This window comes from Saccostrea cucullata, unplaced genomic scaffold (assembly GCF_032062105.1).
Source record: "Saccostrea cucullata isolate Sc308-1 unplaced genomic scaffold, CSIRO_AGI_Scuc_v1 ctg4934, whole genome shotgun sequence".
NCBI classification, from domain to species: domain Eukaryota; kingdom Metazoa; phylum Mollusca; class Bivalvia; order Ostreida; family Ostreidae; genus Saccostrea; species Saccostrea cuccullata.
Genome location: NW_026934944.1, coordinates 9608 through 35000, shown reverse-complemented (window position 1 = coordinate 35000; position 25393 = coordinate 9608). Strand labels below are relative to the sequence as shown.

Sequence of the window (25393 nt, the reverse complement as noted above, 5' to 3'; positions counted from 1 at the left end):
GGATATCAAACATATGCATGATCGGCTCAATGTCATTCGGGACTCTGCCTTCCTAAACCTTTGGTGGTTATGATTTAACATAATTAAGGCTGGAGTCCATGCAGAATGAGGTTGACCCGGTTGTGATACATGTACCAGTAAGTAAAAGCGGGACATGTTCTTATCTATGATCTTGTCCTGTCCTTGAAGAGTTATCCCCCTTCGATTTTATTCAATAAAAAAACAATTATAAAAAAACTTTCCAATGAATAAATATATATATATTTTTTCATTTTCTATCCCTTATAATCAAATGAATCTTTCTACCACGGCATTTATTGATATTCAAAGTATTGATTATTTTTAGTTTCCGAAATTCACTTGACTCCATAGACTTCAATGTAATCTTCATAGAATAATCACTGCTTATATGGGTCATTTTCAAAAAAAGTCTATTTTTTGAATGACATATTTTTGAAAAATGAAAGTGGTTTTACTATAATTTTTTCAACTTTATTTGAATAATATAGTAATAAACTCCTAAAATCCACTGCATTGCATAAAAGAAAATATTTCTTTTTAAAAATATTGACATTTTATCTTAGTCACTTAAATTTTAATGTCCTTCCTGTTACTTTCATAAAAAGAGCTGTAAAACTCTATTTCAAAATTTTTATCAAATAATCTTTTGTATATCATTAAAAAATGAAAAAAATATCATTGAATGCCAAGATGTTTGACATTCATCTAATATATGAGCGTTTAAAAGCATGTCAAACTACCATATACCAAACAGAAGCAAAATCTATGGGTTTTTCTTCATGAAAAGCCTTATGGTGAATATCTATATGCTATAGTTGAAAAAAAAAATTTTTGTACATTATTTTTGTGATAAGAATAAACAGTTACATAAAGTTATTTAAACAGGTGCTCTGCCAAAGCAATTTAAACTAGGAAAATATACTGGTAACAGTAAGGACTCGGGTAACAGGAAGGACAAAACAGTAACAGGATGGACAAATCAGTGTAACAGGATAGACAATGAAATCTACATTTTAAATAAAAATTGACTTTTTTTAACTTTATTGTTTAGGAAAAGAGAAATAAATGTAGAATAAAAAACATGATTTTGTCAAATCTGGCAAATTCGAGACAATAAAAGACATTTATGTCCATCCTGTTACGAAATTTAATTGTAGAGTGCTATTAAAATATTTATCACTTCAATTTTTGTTTTTTAAAGGTACTCTATGCTGTTGCAAAACTAAGAATTTTTCATAATTTTAAGAAAAACAAATGATAAAACTTAAATCGGTATATAAATACCAGGATAATTTGTCCCTCCTGTTACAATCTCTGTCCATTCTGTTACAAGAGTGCATGTTTAAGTAGTAATGGCACTATTTTAAGCACTAACATATTTCAATATGATTTACGAAGTTTTTTAACATGTGTTATTAAACTTTTATTTCTTAGAAAAATAAAAGTAATTGTTTTTATTGTTAAAACTCAAGATATGAAGTCCAGTTTTCCTTACTGTTACCATATTAATGGTAACAGGAATGACAGTAACAGGATGGACGTTATTCATATAAATCACTCGTTATTTAGTATAACGTACTCTTTTTGCATCATCGAGACATTGAAACAATTTCTTTGTAGCTTAGTTAATCTAATTGTTTTAGCAGAATAAACAATTTAAAGAGTACTTGCATATTAAGAAGGTAACAGATAGGACATATTTTTATTATACTCTACCAATAAGACAAACGTATCGACCTTTGAACCCTTTCTTTACTCACTTTCAAATCATGGCGCTCATAAACTTGAGACAACAGAAAATGATGATATATTGTGGATCATGAAAACAGTTCCTAGGAAAGTGAGATAACTTTTATTTTAACATTTTTTTTCTGGTAACAGGAATGACATAAACTGGAGGGACATGTCACTTCCTGAATGTTAAATGCACAATACTAGCATTTAGTGGGCGGGATAAGTAAAACAATCATATTAAATTAATCTGTAAATAAATTTAATTAATATGAGTCGCAAAATTTGTACATATCTTCACATGGTAATATTTTCCCTATCATTTAAATTAGCACGTTATAAAATTTTTGTTAATGTGACATGGTTTTACTGTTAAATTTTACTCAGAATGCACATAATATTTTTTATAAAACACCTGGGAGATGATCATAAAATAACTTATAAGCTGTATGACCATGTATATTAACCAACGGGAAAAAAACTTTCACTCTAAAAAATGTTTTTCCTATTTTTCTGATCGAAAGACAAAAAAGTAGACTTTTTCTGAAAATGGCCCATATGGGGTTTTTTTTGGCGTGGTAAATCTTATTGCACTCGTACATGCTTTGAAATAAGATGAAGTATTTTCAAATACAACTGATATTTAAGGTTTAAAAATTAAGTCTTTATATGGGTTGGATACCTTAAAAACCATTTTTGTTCATACACACACGTAGAAAATATATTGTGAAACACGCAAGAGTCTCGTCACAATTAATGAGGCTACAGAGACGTTTTAATTAGAAATTTTCCAATATAGGGTAGAGAGAAATTCAAAACCTGAGTATATTTTGGGTGTTCTTAAACTTGAAAATCTAAGTATTAGGAGTGCTTTAAAGTTCAGTAAACTGTTCGCAGTAACTCAGTCGGTAGAGCACCCGCTTCGCGATCGGGAAATCGTGATTTCAAATCTCGGCAGCGAGTGACCTCAGTCGATAAAAAAAATGGGTACCAACTGTTCCTTTGCCTTGTGCTCGGCACTTTGGAGTGAAAGTTGACGATCCTTTTAATGAGACCTTAAAAACGGAGGCCCATGTCGCGGAAGGCGTTGACACGATAACGATCCCTCACTGCTCAATGGGCCTGAGTGCCAAGTAGAGGTCAAAATTTGACGCCCTTCATCGGTATATGGAGAAGTCTCTATATTTGAGCGATAAATTCTCGAACGGGACGTTAAAAATCATACAATCAATAAATCAATCATTATCGTTTAGGGTGAATTATTGGCGTGTAAATCACACAGACTGCACATAGGCATATTTTTCATGAAGCGCTAGAATCATGATTTTATGATTAATGCATGGTAAAACATGATTTCATGGTTTCTGGTAAGACAAGATGGTATATGGTAAAACATAAAAACCATTTGTTTGTTTTACTCTTAATCACATTTATAACCTCAATTAAATGAATGATATATGTAAAGAAAAGTTGCTTTTTGGTATTTGCTATAGCTGGTTATTATACTAGTAATTAGATCAAATTCAACAGATATCGAAATGTTTAATTTGTACATACTAGTTTGCTCTCGTTGCTTTTTTTAAAATCAAGTTAATCATGAAAATGGGAAGTCCCCTAACATACATGTAGAAAGGAAATTGAAACGCTCATTATTTCTTTGTTATTCTGTTTAAAGACCCCGTTCAAAATACTGTTCTAGCAAACATGTATTTTGTTTAATTTTGCCACTCTGATAGGCTGCAGTCTTAAGGTATTCAATGAAGGGATTTTAATCAATTTTGAATAATTTTAAACTACTTAAAAAAACCTTGCTAGATAACAAATAAACTGATTCAAAAGACTGTTTATGCATATTTTCACCAAAAGATTTGTTTCCAATTCAAATTTCAATCAAAAATATCCTTAAAAAAACATGCGCTGCCCATAGACTTCTATATTAAATTTAAGTTGCAATGAATTGGACATTAATCAAATGTTTGCAAATCCCTCTGGTGGAGCATTTTTATTCAATAACATCTTTAAATTGCTACCATGATAAAAAAAAATTGGACCATTCATTAATTTGGTACACAATATGGTCGTTATACACTGAATACCTTAACAAGATTACGTACATGTAACGGTCATCTTTAAAACTGACATTCCATGATAAATGTTTTGTACCCTAAGCTGGAAGTACATGTAATAAGAAGTATGATTTGCAAATTTAGAAGGTTGAACTTTCTCAATATACATTGTAATTTATATCTTTAATTATTACTAGTAAATACAATGTACACTGTCATAAAGACCCGTGTGCATGGAATTCCTCAAAAGGATTAAATAGTGTAAATAAAAATGAAGTATCCAGTGATCCAAAATAATGAAATAAGTGCTGGATTTCTCATTTCCAAGAAAATCATTCTGTTGAACACAAAAAATAGAAAAATTTTCTGAATTTTTTTTTTGGTGAACACAATTAAATCAAGCTTTTGCGACTTCAAATCACATGGTGTCATCATGACTCATTAAGGTTTACTGGAATGGTGATTACTTCGCTATCCTCGTGCTTGTCTTGGACAGGCTCCCAGAGAACCAGGTATATAGACCAGTACGCAGCATTGAACAAAATAAATGCTATGGGGAACCAAAACAAATTATACAATTTTTTTAATTAAATGTTTTTCTATTGTTTTATCTTTCTCATTACAATGTAAAATAATAAAAAGAGTGGAAATTGCGGCAGTTTTATTTATATTCAAACTAAAAGCTTTACTCGGGAAATAATTTGCTGCATTTCCTTTTCCAACAAGCTGTATTTTATGCATTTTACATGTCTTATTTGATTCGGGTGCATTTAAAAAAAAAACACATTTTACAAATATTTAAGTCTTTCTTAGAAGGATTCCAGAAAAAGTCGACTGATGGTAATTTCCAACACCAATACTACCCCCCGAAGACATGCTCATTATCTCCGAAAATCTGTATCCAGACGTGCTCCGTTCTGTTCACGTTTATCATCACCATTGCTGAACTAGAATCTCCTGCACCAGTGTGTGGTACAAGATTCGAAGCACGGGGTTTACCACCGACCATCAGTTGGGTAGCAAAGTAACTACTTCCTGTGGCTATGGTCCAATGAAATAAATAGATGCCTGTGGCTGGAGCAATGAAGATACCATCTTCTGTGTGATAATGGCCCCCGACGTTAATGTAAATCTTGTCAAATCTTATGATCACTTTGTTGCTTATATCTCTCTCACTAAAGGATTTGTAGGCAGAGAAAAGGATTGGCATCGACTGATCATCCAGAATGCCTATTAAAAAAAGAATGTTTGAAAACACTTAGATGACGATGAAAATTGGAGGCTTACAACCATTTTTTGTGTACTGTAGATCACTGAATTTTTGCTTCACTTTATTTTCGCGGGATAGGCATTGAATTTCTTCATATGCGAGACAAAATCTTCACAGATTGTGGTTACTACTCTTTATAAACCTAAGGAATGCTATTAATAATACGCGAGAATTAATTTTTTGCGAGCACACTGTCTCGCGTAATTACTTGAAAATGAAGTTTTCGCGAAAAAAGAAAAGTGATTTACAGTATATGCCATTATGTACACATTGTAATGTTAGCAACCTAAAAATGTAAGGCACTATCTGAAGGTAAGAGGCTAAAAATAATTGCATTGCATGTTAAGAATGTTTTAGAGATAATATCCAGAGATATGGGCTTTAAAAATATATACTAACAGTGTTATGCAGAAGGAATTTTTTCAAAAATGTTAGTAACAAAATAATACATTGTTACATGTACCAATATTATAGTTGATATAAAAATAGTTTTCTTCTACGTACGTCATTTTATTTATAATCTAATAAATTTTCTGCAGTGTAGTAACTACCTTATTTTGTCTCTAAAGTCCAAAATTGCTTTTACACATGTAATATTGGACAATTTGTATTGATCTACATGTATTTTCTGAAAAATATTGGCACTCTTTTTTTCAAAATGCTATGCTCCCGTATACATGTTAAAATGATTTTCTCTCAAAAAAGTTAATATATTAATGTATTTCTTTCTCTTGTTTTAATCTCAGGGGGATTTCTTTCTTGTCGTTGTCTTTTTACTCTTTACCGGTATGAATAATTCGGTCTCCCATATTTAAGGTAGAATTCTTTTCTGGTTTCTAAGTAGATGAAATATTCACTGTATATTTGCTTATATGTCTTATATATTAAGCCGAAAGAGATTTAAAAGACCATTATATTTTTTCTTTTCTCATCATCATTGCACAACTTTAAATAGAAATGGTAAATTGTTTTCGAAAACTAGCATGGACTAATTTTTTGGCGGAATGGTTGCGTATGATAATATCTCCTTTTTTGCCTCTTAAAATTATTATAGATCAACGAATTTAGCTGAAATTTTTACACAGTCGGAGACTTGAAGAATTTTTCAAATGTTAGCTAAATTAATAATAAGGGACTAAATTTTAAAATATATCAAATGAATACCGGTATGATTTTCCAAACAAACTACAATTATGTTACCTTTTAAAATCTTCCAATCTAAGTAAAGATATGAGCCAAAAATCCATAGAAAGTGTTTTTACTCTCTTAATAAACGGTCAAAACTTTTTGTTCTGTATCATTTTGTATGAGTTCTTTACCATATGTGAAAATAAGAAAAAAATAAAATATTATACATGTTATAGGGCGCATATAAAAAATAACTTAAATATCCTAAAAATTTAAGTAAAATAGAGAAAAATTCGGATTAGCCAAATCCATTTTTGTTAAACTTTTTGTGTCAATTTGGAAGAAGGTATGGTTTTAGCTTTATTGCGCCCTAAAAATGTAATGACATCAAAAAGTTTTGAAACTGGTTTAAATATTAGTTAAATAAACGACTCTGATAAATCAGGAAAGGACATGGCATGAAGGTTTACCATTCTGCAAATATGAATCATTAATGTGAAGCATTTCTCTATTTTCAACAGAAAAAGCCTCAAAATGGCACATTTCAAGGGTGATTTTCCTTTAGAAAACAGTTTCCACAGCCGTCGTCCACGTTAATTTTTTGATATTTTGTGCAAAATTCAATAACAAATCACATATCTCAAGATCTTTGTGGGCGATGCCTGTGGACAATGTTATCTGAAAGAAAATTCCATTGAAAATTGATGTCTTCTGCAACATTTTAAGAAAATACGGGAAAATACCCATGTTTATGACGTCATAATTAGCATTTAAAAACACATGTGAGAAAAATGATTTGTATGATTTTTTGCATTGAATTTCAATTATTTAAAAAACAAGAGTTTTCAACTTTTACACCAGTTTCATTTTTAAAAAAATCACAGGGCAAAATTTGTATGGAAACCATACCTTCTTCTTTGGTAATATCATCTTATAGACCCAATATGGTAATATCTTTTTATGCTTATTGAAAAACGTTTAATCTTTTGAAAAGGAAGACCCTATCGCATGATTTGATGCATTCATTTTTATTCTTTATGTCCAGGGAAAAGGTAATGACATTGACTATAATATAAAAGCGTCAAAACTAATCTAACTGATACCATCACTTAGTTATATTGTCCTCTTGATTCTGTGAAAATTTCATTAATTTTTAAATACAAGAAGTACAGTTTTGTGTGAGAAGAATCCTACCATGCATTTTAATTCGCATTTCCCCTTTTGCTTCAATGACAAATACAGGCATTAGCTTCCAATTAGGCACTTTCGTACTGCTTACCAAATGCAATTCAAAGGACTGTAGAATCGAAGTTATTTCAGTGTGTAGCATGTGTAGGGCACAAACCAAATATTTCATTTTTGGGAGGGGTACTATGGAGGTGAAATAAGATCATCAGTGGTTATGACTGAGGAGGCACAAGCTTAAAGTAATTTTTTTTTTTTAGCATTTTACAACATATCCGCAGAATCATTCCCCAATTTCACGGTTTTTATGATCATTTCTATTAAACTTTGATACAATGATAACAGTCTCGTTTAAGTGGCCGAAACAATTGTCATCGAATAGAATATATCATTATATCGAATGTTGACCGACCTTTTCATACATATTGTTAGACCATTAATCTGTTTATCTATACTGGTAATTTGTTTTCATTATTCTATTTATTTATTTATTTATTGCTTTATTGTTTTGCTTTTTAGCTCACCTCAACGAAGTTGGGGGAGCTTATGTAATACCCTCGGCGTCGGTGTCGGCGTCAGCGTCCCGGGTTAAGGTTGTTATTTTGGAGCAGTTTTCTTTTTAAGTACTTATATGTCCTATATTGATTAGACATGCATGGATGATGTTTCTTATGTTTTTTTATTGTACCAGTCAAAGTTTCAGATGCTGCAATTTCAGCAAAGGAATGACCAGGTTAATAAATTAAATGTTTTTGGAGCAGGCTAACATTTTTGGTGCAGTTTTTGGTGTAGGTCTCATTTTCGAGTAACTTTAAGCCCTATGTTGACCAAACTTGTATGGATGGCACTAGTACATGTAAGAATGCATACTCCCAGACTTGCTTCGGTTGCTGAATTTGACCTACATTTTCCGGTTGAGTGAACAGGTAAAAGTTTTTGGTGCAGGTTTTATTTCCAAGTTACTATGAGCCATATTATGACCAAACATGCATTGATGGTACATCTTAGGATGCATACTACCAGACTTGCTTCGGATGCTGAATTTGACCTACATTTTCCGGTTGAGTGAACAGGTTAAAGTTTGTTGAGCAGGTTTCATTTCCAAGTTACTTTGAGCCATACAATTACCAAACTTGCATGGATTGTACATCTTAGGATGTATACTACCAGACTTGCTTCTGATGCTGAATCTGACCTACATTTTCCGGTTGAGTGAACAGGTTAAAGTTTTTTGTGCAGTATTCATTTCCAAGTAACTTTGAGCCATATAATGATCAAAGTTGCATGGATGGTACATCTAAGGGTGCATTCTACTAGGTTAGCTTCGGATGCTGAATCTGACCTACATTTTCTAGATTAATGAAAAGGTTAGTTTTTTATACAGGTTTCATTTCCAAGTAACTTTGAGCTCTATGTTAAGCAAACTTGCATGGATGATACATCTTAGGATACACACTAATTGACTTGTTTCAGATGCTGAATTTGACAATATACATTTTCCAGATAATGGACCTCGTCAAAGTTATGGGTGCAGGTCTATTACCAAAGAACTAAAAGGCTTATATAATACAAACTTGCACAAATGATGCATCAAGGGATGAAAACTCTCAAAATTGCTTCAGATGCTGGATTTTAATTACGTTTTCATTAGGGATGTCAAATCAGTAAATTTTTAGTACTCGGTTACTCGGACGTTTTTCCGATCGAGTACCCGGGTACTCGGTAAACAGTGTAAATGAATATTAACAAGTAAATTTATGACTGTAAAACATTGAAAACTCTTGTAGAAATAAAATCACGTGCTTTGATAGGAGGTTTACCCGTAAAATTTAATGTATTTCTGTTGTAACAATGAAATGCACTTTGTGCCCGACAAAATTTAATGTTACATTTTTTTTAATATCAGATAAATACAAGAAATAAAATCATAAATGGTTTACACTGTTTTTGTTTTAGAAAAAAATACTCGTTCCGTAAATTGTAACTCTTTGTTGCGTTTGACGTCCAGGTATCAGCTGCAATCGTCAGAGCTACGTGCAGTATCAACTTGAACTTGATCTTGAGTTCTCATAACCGACTTTTCATGATGAAGAACTGGTTTGAAGTTTTTATATAGGTCTATTCCAAGGTATGAAATCAAAATTGCATAAATTTTGCATTTTTGGATGTACACTTTTTGTTGGTTAATTGTGTGACTTTACCTTACTTAAAGACAACTTTCGTTGAGATGAGCTATGTAACCTCTGACTACCTATGTTTGAATATGTTCTGGTATTGTTGTTAGAGATTGAACTACCTATACAAATTTTGTTTTTGCGTTTGATATTGCTTTTTTGCCCTCTCCCTTTCAAGATCAACGAAAAATCCTTGGTTCCCCTATATTTTATAACCAAATTTACAATATTATTATAGTAAGTATTCTTACCAGATCTAAGAGTGAGAACATCCAGGAACGACACATTAGCATTATCTCCTCCAGTAAGCATACGACCCAAAGCGCGCTCTGTAACATCCAAGCGACCTTCTAGTTTAGACATACGCTCCTCCAAACCTGAGAAATTTTTGCTTGTTGTCAACTCATTCATAGAAGCTACAGTGAGGTGAAAGGACATTAGCAGGAAGAACATTTTCGACTTCAATTTTAACTGTTCACGAGCCCTTGTTGATGGTAACTGAATAAGATCCAAGATTTTTCCCACTTTATAACTATATGCTCTGTTTAAAAGTTTTAGCTTGCCCGTCTCTATACGACGTTTGGATATGTCTGAGAATGCAACAAAAAAAAAGTTTTGAGAAATAAATTTTCACGAATTTTAGTCGCACTATGACAAAAAAACGAATATTATACATGTATTTGGCTTAAAAAACGAAAATTTAATTATAGACTCTTTCGTCAAATGAAAACAAACTCCGGAATATTGCATATGGCTGTAGTACCAGGGGAAGAGTGCAGCGAACTCAACAATACAGGCCATACGATAAACAAAATCGGAAGGAAGTGCCTTTGCTAACATTTTTTTGAATTTCTGTGCTTTTAAAGTTGTTACAATGAAAATTTAGTAATATATTGTATTCATTTTTACAGGAATTCAAATGAATGATATCATTCTTATGTAATAAATTCTAAATATGTCTTGTAGCAATAAATCGACCATACATACAGTAATTTTTTTTAACAATATATTTATTTGAATGACATATGCCCTTAAGCATGTTCAGTTCAAAATAATGGTACAAGTAGTGGCCAACTCAAAAAAATATTAACCTAACATGTCCATTAGACCCGTGAAGTGTACTCCTTATAGGTTAGTAGGTTAATTGACGGAGAACAAGAAGCGAATACTGGCGCCTTTATCAAATGTCATGCTTTGTGGTCAGATAATGATTCACCCATCTATATACGAAGCTCTATTCAATAAATTTGATATCATACACTAAAAAATCATATATTTTCGTGGGGTCAAATTTTCGTGGTATGAGTAAAAACTCTTGATTCGTGGGGATTTGATATCGTGGATGAAAAATCGTTGAGAAATTATGTATGTAACATTTTACACTTCGTGGTGGACATGAATTCGTGGGTCTCTTCAATACCCCGAAAACGACGAATATTAAACTCCCACAACATTTTTTGATTTCACAGTACATGTATATATCAATATATTTAATATATTTATTTAAATATCTTTTGGAGTAAATGAAATTGTTTTTGATAAAGCCGAGGCTGCACACAGTGAGCAAATAAGATATCTAGCTATTTGTACAGGCTAGTGAAAGAGGGACTCGCTTAAATCATGTTTTATTTAGTTTAGATCTGATTGTTTTCGTTTGAAGACTCTGAAAATACAAAGGTTATCTTGATCCTCCTTCATGTTTTAACAATTAACAGAAAAGCGTGTGATGATAATTAAGTCTATATCTATGTTACTTCAAACCCTTCATCTTAACAAGATTCCCACGATTTACAGTTCACGTGTTTTCACTGCATGACAGCGGAGGAAACAATTTTCAGTTTTTGAAGGAAAAAACGATGCATGACTTGCATCTTGATTAGGTGTATGAATTTCTTTTTTCAGTTTCTTATATTTATAAATATCTTATTATATGTTTCGTAATAGACTTCTCGACAAAGGATGGATTCCTGTCAGAGAGTTGACGTCAAAATTGATTTTTCCTGGTGAATAACAAACCATATTCACCACTAAAAGAGTTCATACTCGTACATGCGCGGATCTAGAGGGGGGTCGGGGGGGGGTCTGGACTCCCCCCCCCTGGAATATACCAGGTTAAAAAATGTACATGTATATACTAAAACAAGTAAAAGTTACCATGGACCCCCCCCCCCCCCCCCCCCCCCCCCGGAAAACGCTGACCTCCCTGGTAAACGCGAATATATGTGAAATGGGTATGAAAATTGAAAGTTTTGAGGCAATAGAAGTCACCACTACCACCACTACCCCCTCCCCCCCCCCCCCCCAATAGGTTTTTGACGTTTGAGCGAGTTTAGGGTTTTTTTTGTTTTTTTTTTCTTTTCCTTGTCAAGAAATTTCTGGGATTGGATTTTTTTTTTTGACTGGGGTGGACCCCTTCTGGAAAAAATTTCTGGATCCGCGCCTGTCGTATGAAATAAGAAATATCTATTTGTAAGAATGTAATCACAATAATATTCTGTTTGATAATAAGTTCACATGGTATACGTAGGTCTATTTAAATCATTGTATCACCTAAATCTTTATTCACTTTTTCCGTGTAGAAAAGGATTCATGTAACATGCTAAAAGGAATCGAAACTCAACTTTTCAGTAATCAGCTTTCCTTATACTTATGTATACGTAGCAATATACCCATATCAGTTGTATATGGAGTAAACGTATACCTCTCGGTTGATATGCAAGAGCATGCTCCTTGGCATGAACAATTTCTAAAACGATGCAAACTATTGACAAACAAGTTGGTGAAACATGAGTATCAGTAGTCTCGTTTAAAGTAATCATTTCGTAAGTTCTATGGTCTATACAATGACCTTGTCAGCAAAAACAATTTATCATTGAGTCAAATGCTGACTGACGTTTTTCATACTTACTGTTAGTCCATTTTTTATACACTGAATTGACGACGGATTTTTTTCAATACATCCCGATCATGACAAGGAGCACATGGCGCGTGTGACCTGTCAGCAGGGGATGCTCACTCCTCCATGGCACCTGATCCCACTTCTGATGTTTTGGAGGTCCGTGTAATTTCCTCTGCTCTTATTTTTATTGATTCAGGCTTGAATACTGTTCGTTATCTCAATATTTAGTTCACGTTCACATATCAAGTTTGTATTGATTTTTTTCTGTGTTAAGTTATGCATGGTCGTTTGCTCCTATGGTAATTTTTGCCCTTTCCGCTGCCCAGTTCTGCAGCTAACCGTAAATTAAGGTGGACTTTGGCAAATTCCAGTCATCCAGGGGAAAATGAAATTGTTAGAGAAAAGTCTCCCATGAATAGGAAATACCTAATGCTGACCTTGCGATCTTTCCAAGTCAAAGTGTAAAAAAAAAAAGACAATTCAGTTAGCGGATAAAAAAAGGAACACATGCACTTTTCAATGTCTATATTCCCATCAATGTACATGTACATGCATGGCTCTCATTCTTATTTAAGAGAGGTCAGTAAGCGAGTCCTTTTTTTCCTTGGTCTGTGTGGGTGGGTGGGTGGAGGGGGGGGGTCAAACGTCTTATCTTTTTCGTTTCTTCCAGATGGAAATTTACTAACTCTGACGTTCTAGGCAAATGAAGGTAATTCATGAGATGAAAGTGGAATGCGTAGAAATTAAAATTGAACAATGGAATAGAGACTTAATAAATGAAAAGCTTTACATACCATAGCATATTTTATTGAAAAACAAAGTTCACATTTTTTTCAGGCTGAAATCCAATATAAACTAACCAAAATGAATTCTGCATTGTTAATCCTTTAAAATATTTTTTTTTTTTTTTACATTTCAATGTGAGTTTTTATCAGGAACATGTACAGATGTAGGTGAAGTAGTTATAGTTGTTCGAATTTCCTAAGACACTACATCCGTAAAATTAATCACGTTTGCCAAGAAGTAAAAAAAAAAATACATGAAAATTTTTTCTTTCAAAAATCAATGAAAGGGGGGTTGTAGAAGCAATCGCGGGGTCCTCCTAGAAAAACAATTAATAATACACACATGAAGTACGCCATCCTTAGACCAAGCGCCTTTGGCTATGGTTCTTTTATATACAGTAGATATGATATTTTTAAAACATATCAATTTCAGCGATTTTTATTTAAACGAGTGTATTCAGACACACCTAAAAAACCCCTCAAAATACCCTAATCATGTACCGTAATTACATCGGGCTCGAGCTCTTTGTGTTGACCACGTGGGAAAACATTTGACAGGTGATCGACAGAGAAACGTGACTGTAAGTTGGTCGCATTGAGACAGTGGAACATATTATTATTATTAAGTTCTGTTATATACTATATCCGTGCATGTAGAACCCCAAGCTTCGAACAATTAAGCGTATATAATAAGAATAGTATTACACCTGCTTATGAAACTCGTCAGCTAGAATTTCCTCAGCTATATATGGAAAACATTTTCATGGACAAGGACGGCTTTAATAATACCTCTATTATGATATTATCATATCTTAGAAAGAGTTATTAAGTCCATTAATTAATTTCATTGTTTCATTTGATTTTTACCAATGCACTATACACTAGTGTTTGTTTCTTTCTCGTAAACTTGCATTGAACAGTGTTGAAGAGCATAATATTATCAGCTGACGGGTGCGTCGATTTACCCAAATAGACCCAAATGGAAATTGAAGAATTTTAATTGAACTTAAAAAAATTAATATTTAAATTTTAAAGGGGGAGGAAATAAGCACCTCCCTCAAATTTACCTGGTCTTAGAACCCCTGTCAATCATCTGAAATTACGCCTGGGATTGGTTACTTTAATTTGACTGACTTTTAGTTTGCTGCTGTTGTGTATATCTTGTGTACCTTGTCTGAAGATCGTACCGACCATCGAATTAACATTCAGGCTTTTGATGCCTACCGCATATGCCAACGTGATAAAGAAGTAGGCAAAGCGTTCTTGTTTAATTCACAAGAATATGGCATAAGTATAATTAATCCATCAAATAATTAAATAAATGATAAGAAAAATAATGCCTATATTTTATAATTTCAATTTTGATGGGGGATTTCATTTCATTCACAATTACAATCGATCATTTTAATTTCTCAAAGCATGGGTTAACGCATATTTATTTCTCCATAATTAACAAAATAAACCGACCTGCGTTTGAAGCTAGTATCATGGAATTAAATAAAATTAATTTTTAAAACAAGGATGGCAACATTGTAACTGTAAATACATTGTTCAGGAGTCAAGTGAAATTTATATTTATTTATAAGACAAATTTGTACATGTCGCTAATTCTTCGATCGAGACATGGTGACGAAGTTACGTTATACAGGTGTATTTACCAGTTTTAGAAGAGATTATAATAACATCTTGCTTTGCATTTAATTAATATTTGAAATTATGAATCCCAAAAGAAAAATGTATGATGCTGATGATTCCATTCCCGTTTCACCCATAGGCCTAGCTGTCAGGGAATCATCTGCGGTCCGAACCCCTGGCCATTTTTACAGACCATGCATTATGGTAAATCACATAGGGTTTATCTTAAAAAAATATTGATTTAGACATTTATATTTCTGAACAATTTATTCTCAAAACATCAGTTCTAAGTTTTATTGTTATTTACCGAGAGACTTAATTAAGACCCACTTTCTCTTTTCGTTTTGCGTACATGACGTGTAATTTAAATTACTTCCCTTTTTGTCGCCAGATTATAACAACAGATTTTTGTGCTACATGAATTTCCGTTATAAAATTTGATTAACAAACACGCAGTATATTGAAATTGTTGAATTATTTAAAATATTACTTTTAAAAGAAAGAATTTTAGAATTACCAGGGTATTAAAAAATATCAATTTTAAAAGAAAGAATGTGAGAAGGAGTCTGTCCGCAGAAAACATGCTTTATTTCATGCATTTCAACTGAGCTACACATGGGAAAAAAACGGCTTCGTTTTACAATGTCGTAGGAAAACGCATACAGGTAATTCACTCAGGTAACATTCTGTGTATAAAGGTAGAATACACAAGTCAGCGTCGTTCCCTGGGGCTTCTCAGCCGCTTCGATTAAGCTCCACCCCACACCAAACTTACCTGAGGAAAACCGTACGGTTGAAAACCTCGGCCTTTAAGCAAAAACAAGGGAATAAATCCTTAAAATACACCACAGGCACCTGATTTTTTATCCTGTGAATACACCCATTATAACTTACTGTACAGAATTACTTGGAGAAATAAATATTAGTAATATCTTAAATTATATTTTGAAAATATATTCATATACTGTTTGTAATGACTTTTGCACATCATTGAGTACAATATTGAAGTTTATGTATACACTTTCCATGGCTTTAGGAACTGAGCGGGGTGAGGTGGGGGACGAGAGACCATGCCCCCCATCCATCCCAATAATTTTGACTTTACATGTATATAAGAATATTTAGATAAATAATTAATAAATTCATTTCATTATTTTAAATAAACAATAGTACCTATTTGATATTCCATTTGGTTTCCGTTTGGGACCAAATGTTATGTTTCCATTTAGGTCCATTTGGGTAAATGGACATGCCGTCAGCTGACTACTGAAACGGGTAAAGGTATCAACGTGTATGTATCAGTAGGCCTTTTCACAAAATATCTAACAATTCGTTTTCATTGTAAGAGAAATTTCACAAATTTGAACCTTTTCTCAAAAATTCTTTAAAGACTCTTTTATGTGTAAAATTTGTCATAACTTTTAATTACCTCTTTAAAGTATCTTAGAGTCGTTTTTACTTTTAAAATATAAATAAACATTAAATATGACATTTTTTGCATCCTATAATCATGAAAATAGCATTTTATGCTATTTTTAATTACAATTAAATGTTGAAAAATTAAATATGTTAAATGAAATATATTGAAATCAGGGTCCATGCAAATACATGTGTATTTACAAAAGCAGTTTCTTTCAAGATTTTTGTGTGATCTACTTTAATTAACATCAAACTTGTGATTGTGACATCAGATTTCAAAGTTCCTTGCTTCACAACCAATTGCACTCAATTTATTTTGTGCATAGTTTTTGTTTCCCTTTCAAGCGTTGAAAACTTTGGCTTGAACATTTTTTTTCACCCACTTTTTAAGCATTATAAAGCATATTGAGGTCTCTGATAGGGAAGAAGTGAGATGTAGTTAAAGTCCCAAGTTCAATCTACTATAACTGCATTCATAAAAAGCACTAAAGATCTTTTGTAAGAGATTCTTAGTAAGTTAAAATCTTATGCAATAATGATCTTTTGTGAAATGGCCTACAGGTATAACATTTTGATTTAGTTCCCAGAGGTGGGATGTGGTTGTCACTGAAAAACGGTATTTCTCTTTGGTATCGTCACTCTTTAGGATTTCATGTGGTTGAGAAAAGTTTTATTTGTTTTTTATAGGGTCTTGTTTCCATACAGTTTCATCATTTTTCATTTTAAAGAAATATAATGTATTGAGTTAAAAATCAAAAACGACCACAGAAAAAAAAAATTAATACCTTGATCAATCAGTATTTTGGTTTTTTTTTTCATTTTGGGTCGTTTCAATTTTCTACATTTATTTTAAAGTTTAAAATCTTAAATGCATGAAAGACAAAACTTCACTGATAATTTGTAGAAAACTGCGAACATGGCCAATATTAACATGCATTTTGGTTTGCATACAACACTTAAATTGTCCTGATGTGTTTAACTTGTAAAAAATAGTAAGTTGGACATTTCACATACCTGTGCCATTTAGTTTTTATTTAAAATGTCAATACCAATTAAGGTATTTTGATTAATTTTAAGCCAAGTGAAGAGAAATTTTAATTTAGGTAGGAATGATTTCTTGCATTTTAGTAGCTATAGTAACTGCTTAATGTTCCTTACTTTCAGATAAAAAGTAAAACAAAACCATGGGGCGCCTGGCGAGAAAGAAACAACACAAGGGAGATAAACCAGTCAAAGAGAAATACAGAACAAAGAGGAAAACTAAAGACTTGGATGAAATCCACGAAGACATGAAGCCAGGCAAATCACGGAAACTACTGAATCAGGATGTGGATTTTGACAAACCAGGGGCGGGGCAGTTTTATTGTCTACACTGCGCGTAAGTTCTATGAATTCTAACATTTTAATAAGCTAAATATCTCAATGTTTGGCCAAAGAAAAAATATTATTAGTTTCTCAAGCACAGCCACATCAGGTCAAAAACTGCCCCATTTACCAACGTTATAGACATATTGAAGAGAGATTTTATTTTTAAAAAACTCAATTTTTCTAAGTTGTAAAAGGAAATAAAAAATCGAGTTATGCCCCTTTAAATGCTAAGATAAACAATATCTTTCTTGTTTTTTTCAGATGTTATGCATTAACTTTCAAATAATATTTGAAATAGCATGATTTAAAGTTTGAAATATTAGATTTATTAAATGTAAGAGAACAAAAATTTATTATCAGTTGATATGATCTTTTTGTTGAACAACTGACATATGAAGAAAGGTATAACACCTGTAAAAAAAATTGCCACATTGAAAAGTATTTTTATTTGTTCCATCTTTTTGCAGGAAGTATTTTATTAATGAAGACTCCTTGAAGACACATTTTAAAAGTAAACCTCATAAAAGAAGGTAAGCAGGAGTTATCTTTCTTAGTACAACAAAACTGAGAGATTCTTTTAAGCAGCATGTAGTTTTGATGACTGCTGCCAAAGTGGTTGTAGTCACAGGAAACTTCTTTTAGTGAAAAAAAATCTTAAGGGCATCTGTATTAAAATATATAAAATACCTGGTTACTGCCTTGAAATCTAAGCTTTATTTAGTTATTGTATGAAAACATGATAGAGGGCAAGGCTTGCCAAGCCCCTCATCAGGTTTTCAATCGAAGCACAAATGTTGCTTATATTTCTAGACAGTAACCATGCACTTTGTTTATCCTGCAACATTTTTTTACCAGTACATCTGATCTCTAAAAGGAGCAGTTTTCACTATGATTTAGGCACATCTTTGCAGTTGAAAGTAAGATGCCATGGCATAAACATTGCAATTACTGTGGTTTCATCAGTTTTCATTGGCATCAATTATCGTGTATTTTGTGAAACAAAAGTTTTCAAGAATACTTAATCTCGTGGACAAAAGCATTGCCTATACAAATAATTAACATATTTCTTAATTCAATGAACAATTAAATCTGTGGATCTGAACAACAAAATCCTCAAAAATTGATGCTCAACGAATATTGATGAAACCACTGTATATGACATCACAATGTTTTTAAAACATAGGAACACATACACAAGGTTTTATTAGGACATTGACCAAATACAAAATGTATAGCTTTGTTTTATTAGGTTACCTTTATTAGGTCAATGCAAGGGGTAGCTGCAGGATAAATTCTGTGCTACAGTACCTGAATATCAGATCAAGGATTTAGAAAAGAATTTTCACAAGCTGTACACTTGTAGCCATGTCATGTGACTCAGGAAATGAAGCCATTTAACCCATAATAAAAAATTATCTGTTTGTTGTACTTGAACCAATCAGTTTAAATTCGTCCCAACCCAATCTTTTTGGATGTTACATGTAGCCTTCTTTTATATGAATTTTGTACGAATATAGCTCAAATCATTTTCGTGTCTATATTTTTCAGGTTAAAAGCCCTGTCCATAGAGCCCTACTCTATAGAAGAAGCAGAGAGAGCAGGGGGAATGGGGTCTTATAAAGTGCCAAAGAAGGTTACCGTGGAAACACAATCAACAAACATGGATACTGATGACACATGATGGACCTATACTGACTCTTTATCTGTTACTGTTTGAAATTAATATAAGACTTTATATTTTTTGAAATCCTAAAATTCTTTTATTGGAAGGAACTATAAGATCAACAGATCCTTTTAAAAATAAAACAGTGAAGTTCAAAAAAGGATGATTATTTTTGTTAGGGGGTTGGGGTATTAAGATGTTTTATTAATTTATTCAGATTCACTTACCAAAAAGATGTTGCGAGTAAAACCATTCCAGAATTTTAACTTGCAATATTTTTAATGAGCTTGGATATTAATTATCTGAAATTCATTCTAAAAAATAATATTGTGAACAGTGATCTTGTATTTATTGTGTTCATCTTTGTTGACGGAGCACTGTTAATTTAGGGAGACACTAACAGTGGAATGTTAGATGAATCATTCACATATCTGATTAAAATCAGCTGTCCTGATATTTTAGTATGTAAGTGGCAACTTCTCAGAACAGCTGATTTTAATCAGATTGACATCTGATAAGTATATACGGTCCATGTAAATATTGAACAAAGGAATTGGTGATGACATTACACAAAATGAATACAAGTTAGATTACAAGACACAAGGAGTTGGGACCCAATTTTACAAAAATATATATTGTATGACTTCAGCCAAAATATGTCCTTACAAAATTTTTGACATTTTTTACTTTAATAGATTTTAAAATTGGATAAAAAAAAAATAATTAAAAAATGTGATATTTTTTTTTAAGAATTCAAGGTGACAATGTGCACCTTTTATGCTAAAAGCTCATATGAATAGGTTTTTTTTTCAGATCAAATGTTGTCTAGTGTCCATCTGTCAGTAAAGTTTACACACTTTTGGACTTCTTTTCAGGAACTACTGGGCCTCCTTTAACTAAAGATAACTCAAAATATTCTTAAATTGATTCCATCTAATGGCAGCCATGCCCTATTACAAGGAACGATAATGAAGAAAATGGAAAAATAGCATTGACTTTAAAAATTTAATTCTTAATAAGAACCACTTACCCAGAAATGATGAAACTTTCTTTGAAGCCATCTGAGGTAATAAAGATTCAGAATTTTGCCAATCATGGCTCCTGGTTAAAGGGGGGGGTATGGAATCAAAGTTTTACTTTGGAATATACTGAGAAAAAATTCTTCATGTTAAGAACCACTGGACCAGACATTAGGAAATTATCTGACTTTTTGTGTTTCAAAAAGTCATCTCACAAAACTATCAATTTCAAACAAAGTTTGTTGAGATTCTGAATACATGTAATCTGTTCAAGTGGTACAAGGTTCTAAGAATTTATGGAAGACTGAGAATGGTGTAATTGGAAATTATAAAAGGTGTTAAATATAGGACAAAGTCCAAGATATACTCCAGGAAGTAAACAAAGCAGGAGTCTCTAACAAGACTGTAGCTCTAATGCTTTTTACATGACAAAGATGGGGAAATGTAGCACTTGGACTTGAAATTATCTTTACTTTTGGCATACAACAGTACCTATAGCTATAGACAAAATATGTGTATATTACAGCAATAAATGTACATAATTTTTTTTTTCAGTGGATCCCCCCCCCCCCGGCTCTCCTTTGATTTCCTTTTTAGGGTTCTCTTGACTCTATCACAGGTACTTGTGGACAGGAACACACACACACCCATATTCAACCCCGGGGCTTACTGGACATTTTTTCACAAATTATATTTATTATACTTATTTATCATGTGTACAAAAATACCCTACTATACATTATAAGGGAATGTATAGTAGGGTATTTTTTGTGGAAGGATTATTTTGGGGGTTTTAACGATTTTTTCCTATTGTGCACATGATGAATAAGTGTAATAAATATAATTTGGGAAAAAATGTCATAAGCCCCGGGGTTGAAGGGGGGGGGGGGTCCTGTCCACAAGTACCTGTGGACTCTATATATGTAATTGGTCTCACAAGTTTGTTCTTGAAATCGATTCTTAATGACAAGAGACAGTTTTTATTAACAGATTATGAACTTTATTGTATTTTTATGCAATATAAAAACACCTACACATTTTATCTTCACTTGTATGTCTCAAACTTGAATGGTTGTAACCAACACCCTGCTGTCAACGTAAAGATAGTGTATGAGTTTCAGTGAATTTCAAATGAAATTCAAGTGTTACTTAAGAAGTGCTTGAAGACTTTTTGTTTGCATCTGTGTATTCACAAATTAAAATAACCTGTGCTGGATATCAAACAGATGTATGCAGAGTCTGATAGCTTAATTTTATGTTGAGACAATTTTACGTAACCGATAAATTAAAATCATTTCAGATATTTGAGGAAGTATAGAAATTATTGGTTTGTTTTGTCCAGTGGTACAAAAGTATTTTCATAGCTCTAATCGAGAACAGTTATCGTCGAATAATCGATAATTCGAAATTGCTCTCTCAATCCTGCACTCATTTGTCTGTTTTTATCTATGTGTTTGTGTATACATAATGAGATAACCAATAATTAATAAGTCCTGAGTCGTCTGGTAATTTTCACTGGAGTACGGCAGACGTCATTCGCAAAATGGCGGGCTCCCCTGCTGTGCACCGTTCTCCTTGAGATAAAGGCTTCCCGTAGACAATATGTTGATATGAAATGACAATAATTAACGCGAGCAGTCACAAAGGCATTTAAATCCGTGATGAAAACCCTTTAAGAACTCTGTCAAATCATTTGATAGAATTTTTCAGCTCTTTGCACATTAAATGCTGGGTTTTAATCAATTTGTTGTGTTTTTCATCAACTCTTTATCCGCTGTTTTTAAGCACCGCCAAAAACAACACCTTGCATTGTATGCACATTTTTGCAAATTAAGAATCTGGACTTTTGCCCAAAGCACTGCAGTAAACTATTTTATAATCCACTTTAATTTATAATTCCTCCAAATCACAGAGACGTGCGAACTTTTCAACGGATCAACACAAATCCCTTTTGAGAGAAGGCAACTTATATAATCTAGATCACAACCATGCATATAGAGAGAAGAAAATAAAAACAAATTTGAAATAAATTAAGGCACCTTTTACAAATTATTCATTTGGACGTCAGAATAATAAATAAATATACTCTAGCTCGCTTGGACCTCGACTGGGGGTTCCGTGGAGTTCGGGGGTGGGGTATTTCCTCCCACAATATTGTCGTCTGCTCGATCTCCTGACGTCATGTGGGAGTCGGATACACCTTTAGGAGGTGAATTTCTCTTCACAGATTTTTGACTTAGTTTACTACTCAGTGTTCCGTTCATCTGACTCTCAACACCCGTTGTCTTGGACCTAGTACCGAGATGAACTCGGGATGTACAAAATGCATCAATTTTGTCTTGCACTGAAGTGTCAATGTTGGGTAAAACTAAGGGAGCTAACTGGTCCTGTTTGGGGTTAATATAGTGATTGAGCTGAACAGGTCCGTTGATCCGCTGAGATTGTAACAGTTTCAGTTTCTGGTAGGGGTCACTCAAAGCCTGGGAGACCAGCGCCTTCACGGGACTGGGGTCTATTCGAGGGGTCCTTATCGGTGAGCCTCTACTGTTCTTAGGAACCAGTTCAAATTTCCCTTGATGTTTTATAATTTTCCTAGCGGGAAAATGTTTGTATGTTTTCTCGAAAAAAGGAAGAGGGGTGGTCGCGGGTGATTCAGCCTTGATCGTGGATTCCCCATCCTCTGTTCCTATTTTCGGTTTTTGCATCATAAAAGTAGTAGAGTAATAGGTGATTTCACGAGAACGCCCGAGTGTTCCCCTTTCCGATTCTAACACACACTTGTTAGTCAGTTTAGACGATAGATCCGCCACCTCCTGTTCGCGACACCGTTGGTTCATCTCCGTCAGTATCTGTTGTTGCTTCCCTAACCGTCGCTTCTTAAAGCTGGTGGACAGTTCCATGATGGCTACTTTCTCGGGGGTCGCCACTCTATGTCTCCCATCACGAAACTGAGTGATGTGTTTTAAGTTATCCCGGGTTGGGTCCTTGAGAAACGGAGGCGGGGGCTCGAAGTCCTCCATCGAAACTTGGGCCTGAAAGAGCCGCATGTTTCACTGGTCTAACCACAAGACTTGGTCTCACACTTTCATGGCATAAACACACAAGAAGAAAAAGTCCAATCGTGGAATAAGATCTAAATGTGGAATAATCACCTCGTATTCGCCTACGTCATTTTCGTATAATTATCCTCAATCACATTAATTGAATATCAATTTACATCGTTGAATTGTTCCGATTTCTTCCATAAAATGTGCGCAGTGTCTATACTGCTTGTGCCGCTCCGTAACTATAGGAGGGATTAATTCACTCTCTGCTCGTTTAAACTTCCGATCTTAATCAAGTCGTATATTTTCTTTCCCCTTCGTTAATTCCCTTTAATCATTGGTTTAATTCCTTCTTCTTTCAATCAAGACTGACTTCTTAAAGAGTCACGGATATGTTTCCTCTGTATTCAATGCAGAAAGAGCTTCTAAGTTTACATTTACAATGCAAATCGTCACTCGGAACCACGGCCCGTGTTTGGTGTTAGATTTCCGATTAAGCCGGTTGTGTATTGAAAACTGTCCAATATAGCGAACCATAAAAACAATTAGGAACATCAAGTATATATTATCAAAGATACGAATTGAAAAATGACGAAACCGATATTGCAAATATTTGCGATAAATCAAACTTTAAATAATGGCATCGGGTAGAAATATCGAATTCTTTATTGCTAAAATCTTAGTTTAAATTGCTTGTACTTTAAATGTCACTTGACATAAAGCCCCTCACAGATAGAAAAGTTTCATATTTTTGTAGCAATTAACTGGGCCATACTGGTCTTTAAACGGTTCATTTCATCTCCACTCGAGCTATTACAATACTATTGTACGTCTGTCATTAGAAATAAAAAGGATACGGAAAGGATATGTTTGTTAAACACAAATATATAGGATTAAGTTTAGTCTTTTCCTGGCATTTGAAGAAAAAGCTTTTTATGATTTTTATTTACATATATCCTCATTCGGTAAATGAGAAATCTGACGATTGGTTGCAATTTTAAATATTATCGATAAAAAGCTCCAAATTGATTCCGTGCGTATCAATTTAATTATTGTTTAATAGGGTTTAGTGTTTGCTAGTGGTGATATTTAGATTCCGTGCGGTTCTAAATGTCTAGAACACATTGTGTTACATGTTAAATATTCAATAAAAAGTTCCAAAAGTCACAAGGACAGTGCAAGGCAGGGACAGTGCAAAGCGCAAACATCCCCTTGTAATCCAGACAGCATTCGACATCGATTTCTATGCAAAATACATACATGTACGTCACTCCCAATCTCTCACCAGAGGGCGTTTTACGCTTCGCTCAAACACAGCAATCGGCAATCCTTGGCTGACTCCGCTACGCTCCATTCAAACCTCGGATGTGATTAGTGGAGGAATACGCAACAGATCCTTACATTTCTCCGCCGGAAACTGCCTTATCACTCATTTCATATTTCGCTCTGCATAACGTTCTTCGTTTCTTAATTTGTGCAATTCTTTATCGTAAACAGGTTTTTATTACAACCTCATGTTAATAGGCTTTGAAAGCATGAAAAAAATGTAGAGTGTGCCACAAAATAACTTCGAGTTCAAATGTATGACATTTGAAAGAAATTCAAATAAGATCACATGACTGAATCAGCAAGATGGTAGATCACCGATGACGTCCGAGGTTATGTGCGAGGTACGAGTCATCCGAGGAAATCCGAGTGCAAACACAGTGAAGTTTGAGGAGCGCGCCCTCTAGTAAGAGATTGTGTCACTTCCGTTTCACAAAAGACGTAACCCACAAATAAACACATGTACACAATACATTGCGTTACTTTATCCCGTTAAAGTTGAAGGAGCTAAAGATGTAAAATTCAAGGAGAAGTCATGCTCATGACATGATACTGTAATTAACCTCATTTTAATCATTAAAAATACAGTGACTTCCTTGAATAAGTAATGCTTTAGAACCAATAATTGCTGGTTGGAGGGTTCTTAAATTTATTTCAATT

General features: G+C 33.4%; 3 protein-coding genes across 4 annotated transcripts in view; 1 reads left to right on the top strand and 2 right to left on the bottom strand.

The window, feature by feature from the left end:
• Positions 1-19666, top strand: part of LOC134241579 (zinc finger protein 593 homolog) — a 38144-nt gene extending 18478 nt beyond the window's left edge. Inside the window, exons 1-4 of one of the 2 annotated variants that reach the window (XM_062723615.1) lie at positions 13806-13840; positions 17478-17691; positions 18149-18211; positions 19230-19665. In XM_062723615.1, the coding sequence (XP_062579599.1) occupies positions 17498-17691; positions 18149-18211; positions 19230-19362 (390 nt within the window). In that variant the 5' untranslated portion in view covers positions 13806-13840; positions 17478-17497 and the 3' untranslated portion in view covers positions 19363-19665. Of the gene's footprint in view, positions 1-13805; positions 13841-17477; positions 17692-18148; positions 18212-19229 lie in introns of those variants that run through there. The other variant, XM_062723616.1, reaches the window with a different exon arrangement.
• Positions 4678-10063, bottom strand: LOC134241578 (multimerin-2-like). Its single transcript, XM_062723614.1, has 2 exons — positions 9827-10063; positions 4678-5048 (listed from the first exon to the last, which is right to left on the bottom strand). The coding sequence occupies exons 1-2, from the start codon at positions 10026-10028 to the stop codon at positions 4678-4680; spliced, it is 573 nt and encodes a 190-aa protein (XP_062579598.1). The 5' UTR covers positions 10029-10063.
• Positions 19667-22399: 2733 nt separating the features above from the next.
• LOC134241577 (uncharacterized) lies at positions 22400-23930 on the bottom strand. The gene has a single exon (XM_062723613.1). It carries the CDS (start codon positions 23408-23410, stop codon positions 22451-22453), a length of 960 nt encoding a protein of 319 aa, XP_062579597.1. The 5' UTR covers positions 23411-23930; the 3' UTR covers positions 22400-22450.
• Between the last annotated feature and the right edge of the window lie 1463 nt (positions 23931-25393).

Bases quoted from the DNA above. Each gene is read 5' to 3' on its own strand.
- LOC134241577 (XM_062723613.1), bottom strand. From the start codon at position 23,410: ATGCGGCTCTTTCAGGCCCAAGTTTCGATGGAGGACTTCGAGCCCCCG.
- LOC134241578 (XM_062723614.1), bottom strand. From the start codon at position 10,028: ATGTTCTTCCTGCTAATGTCCTTTCACCTCACTGTAGCTTCTATGAAT. The intron at 5,049-9,826 runs GTAAGAATACTT...TTTTTTTAATAG, and splicing joins TGTTCTCACTCTTAGATCTG to GCATTCTGGATGATCAGTCG.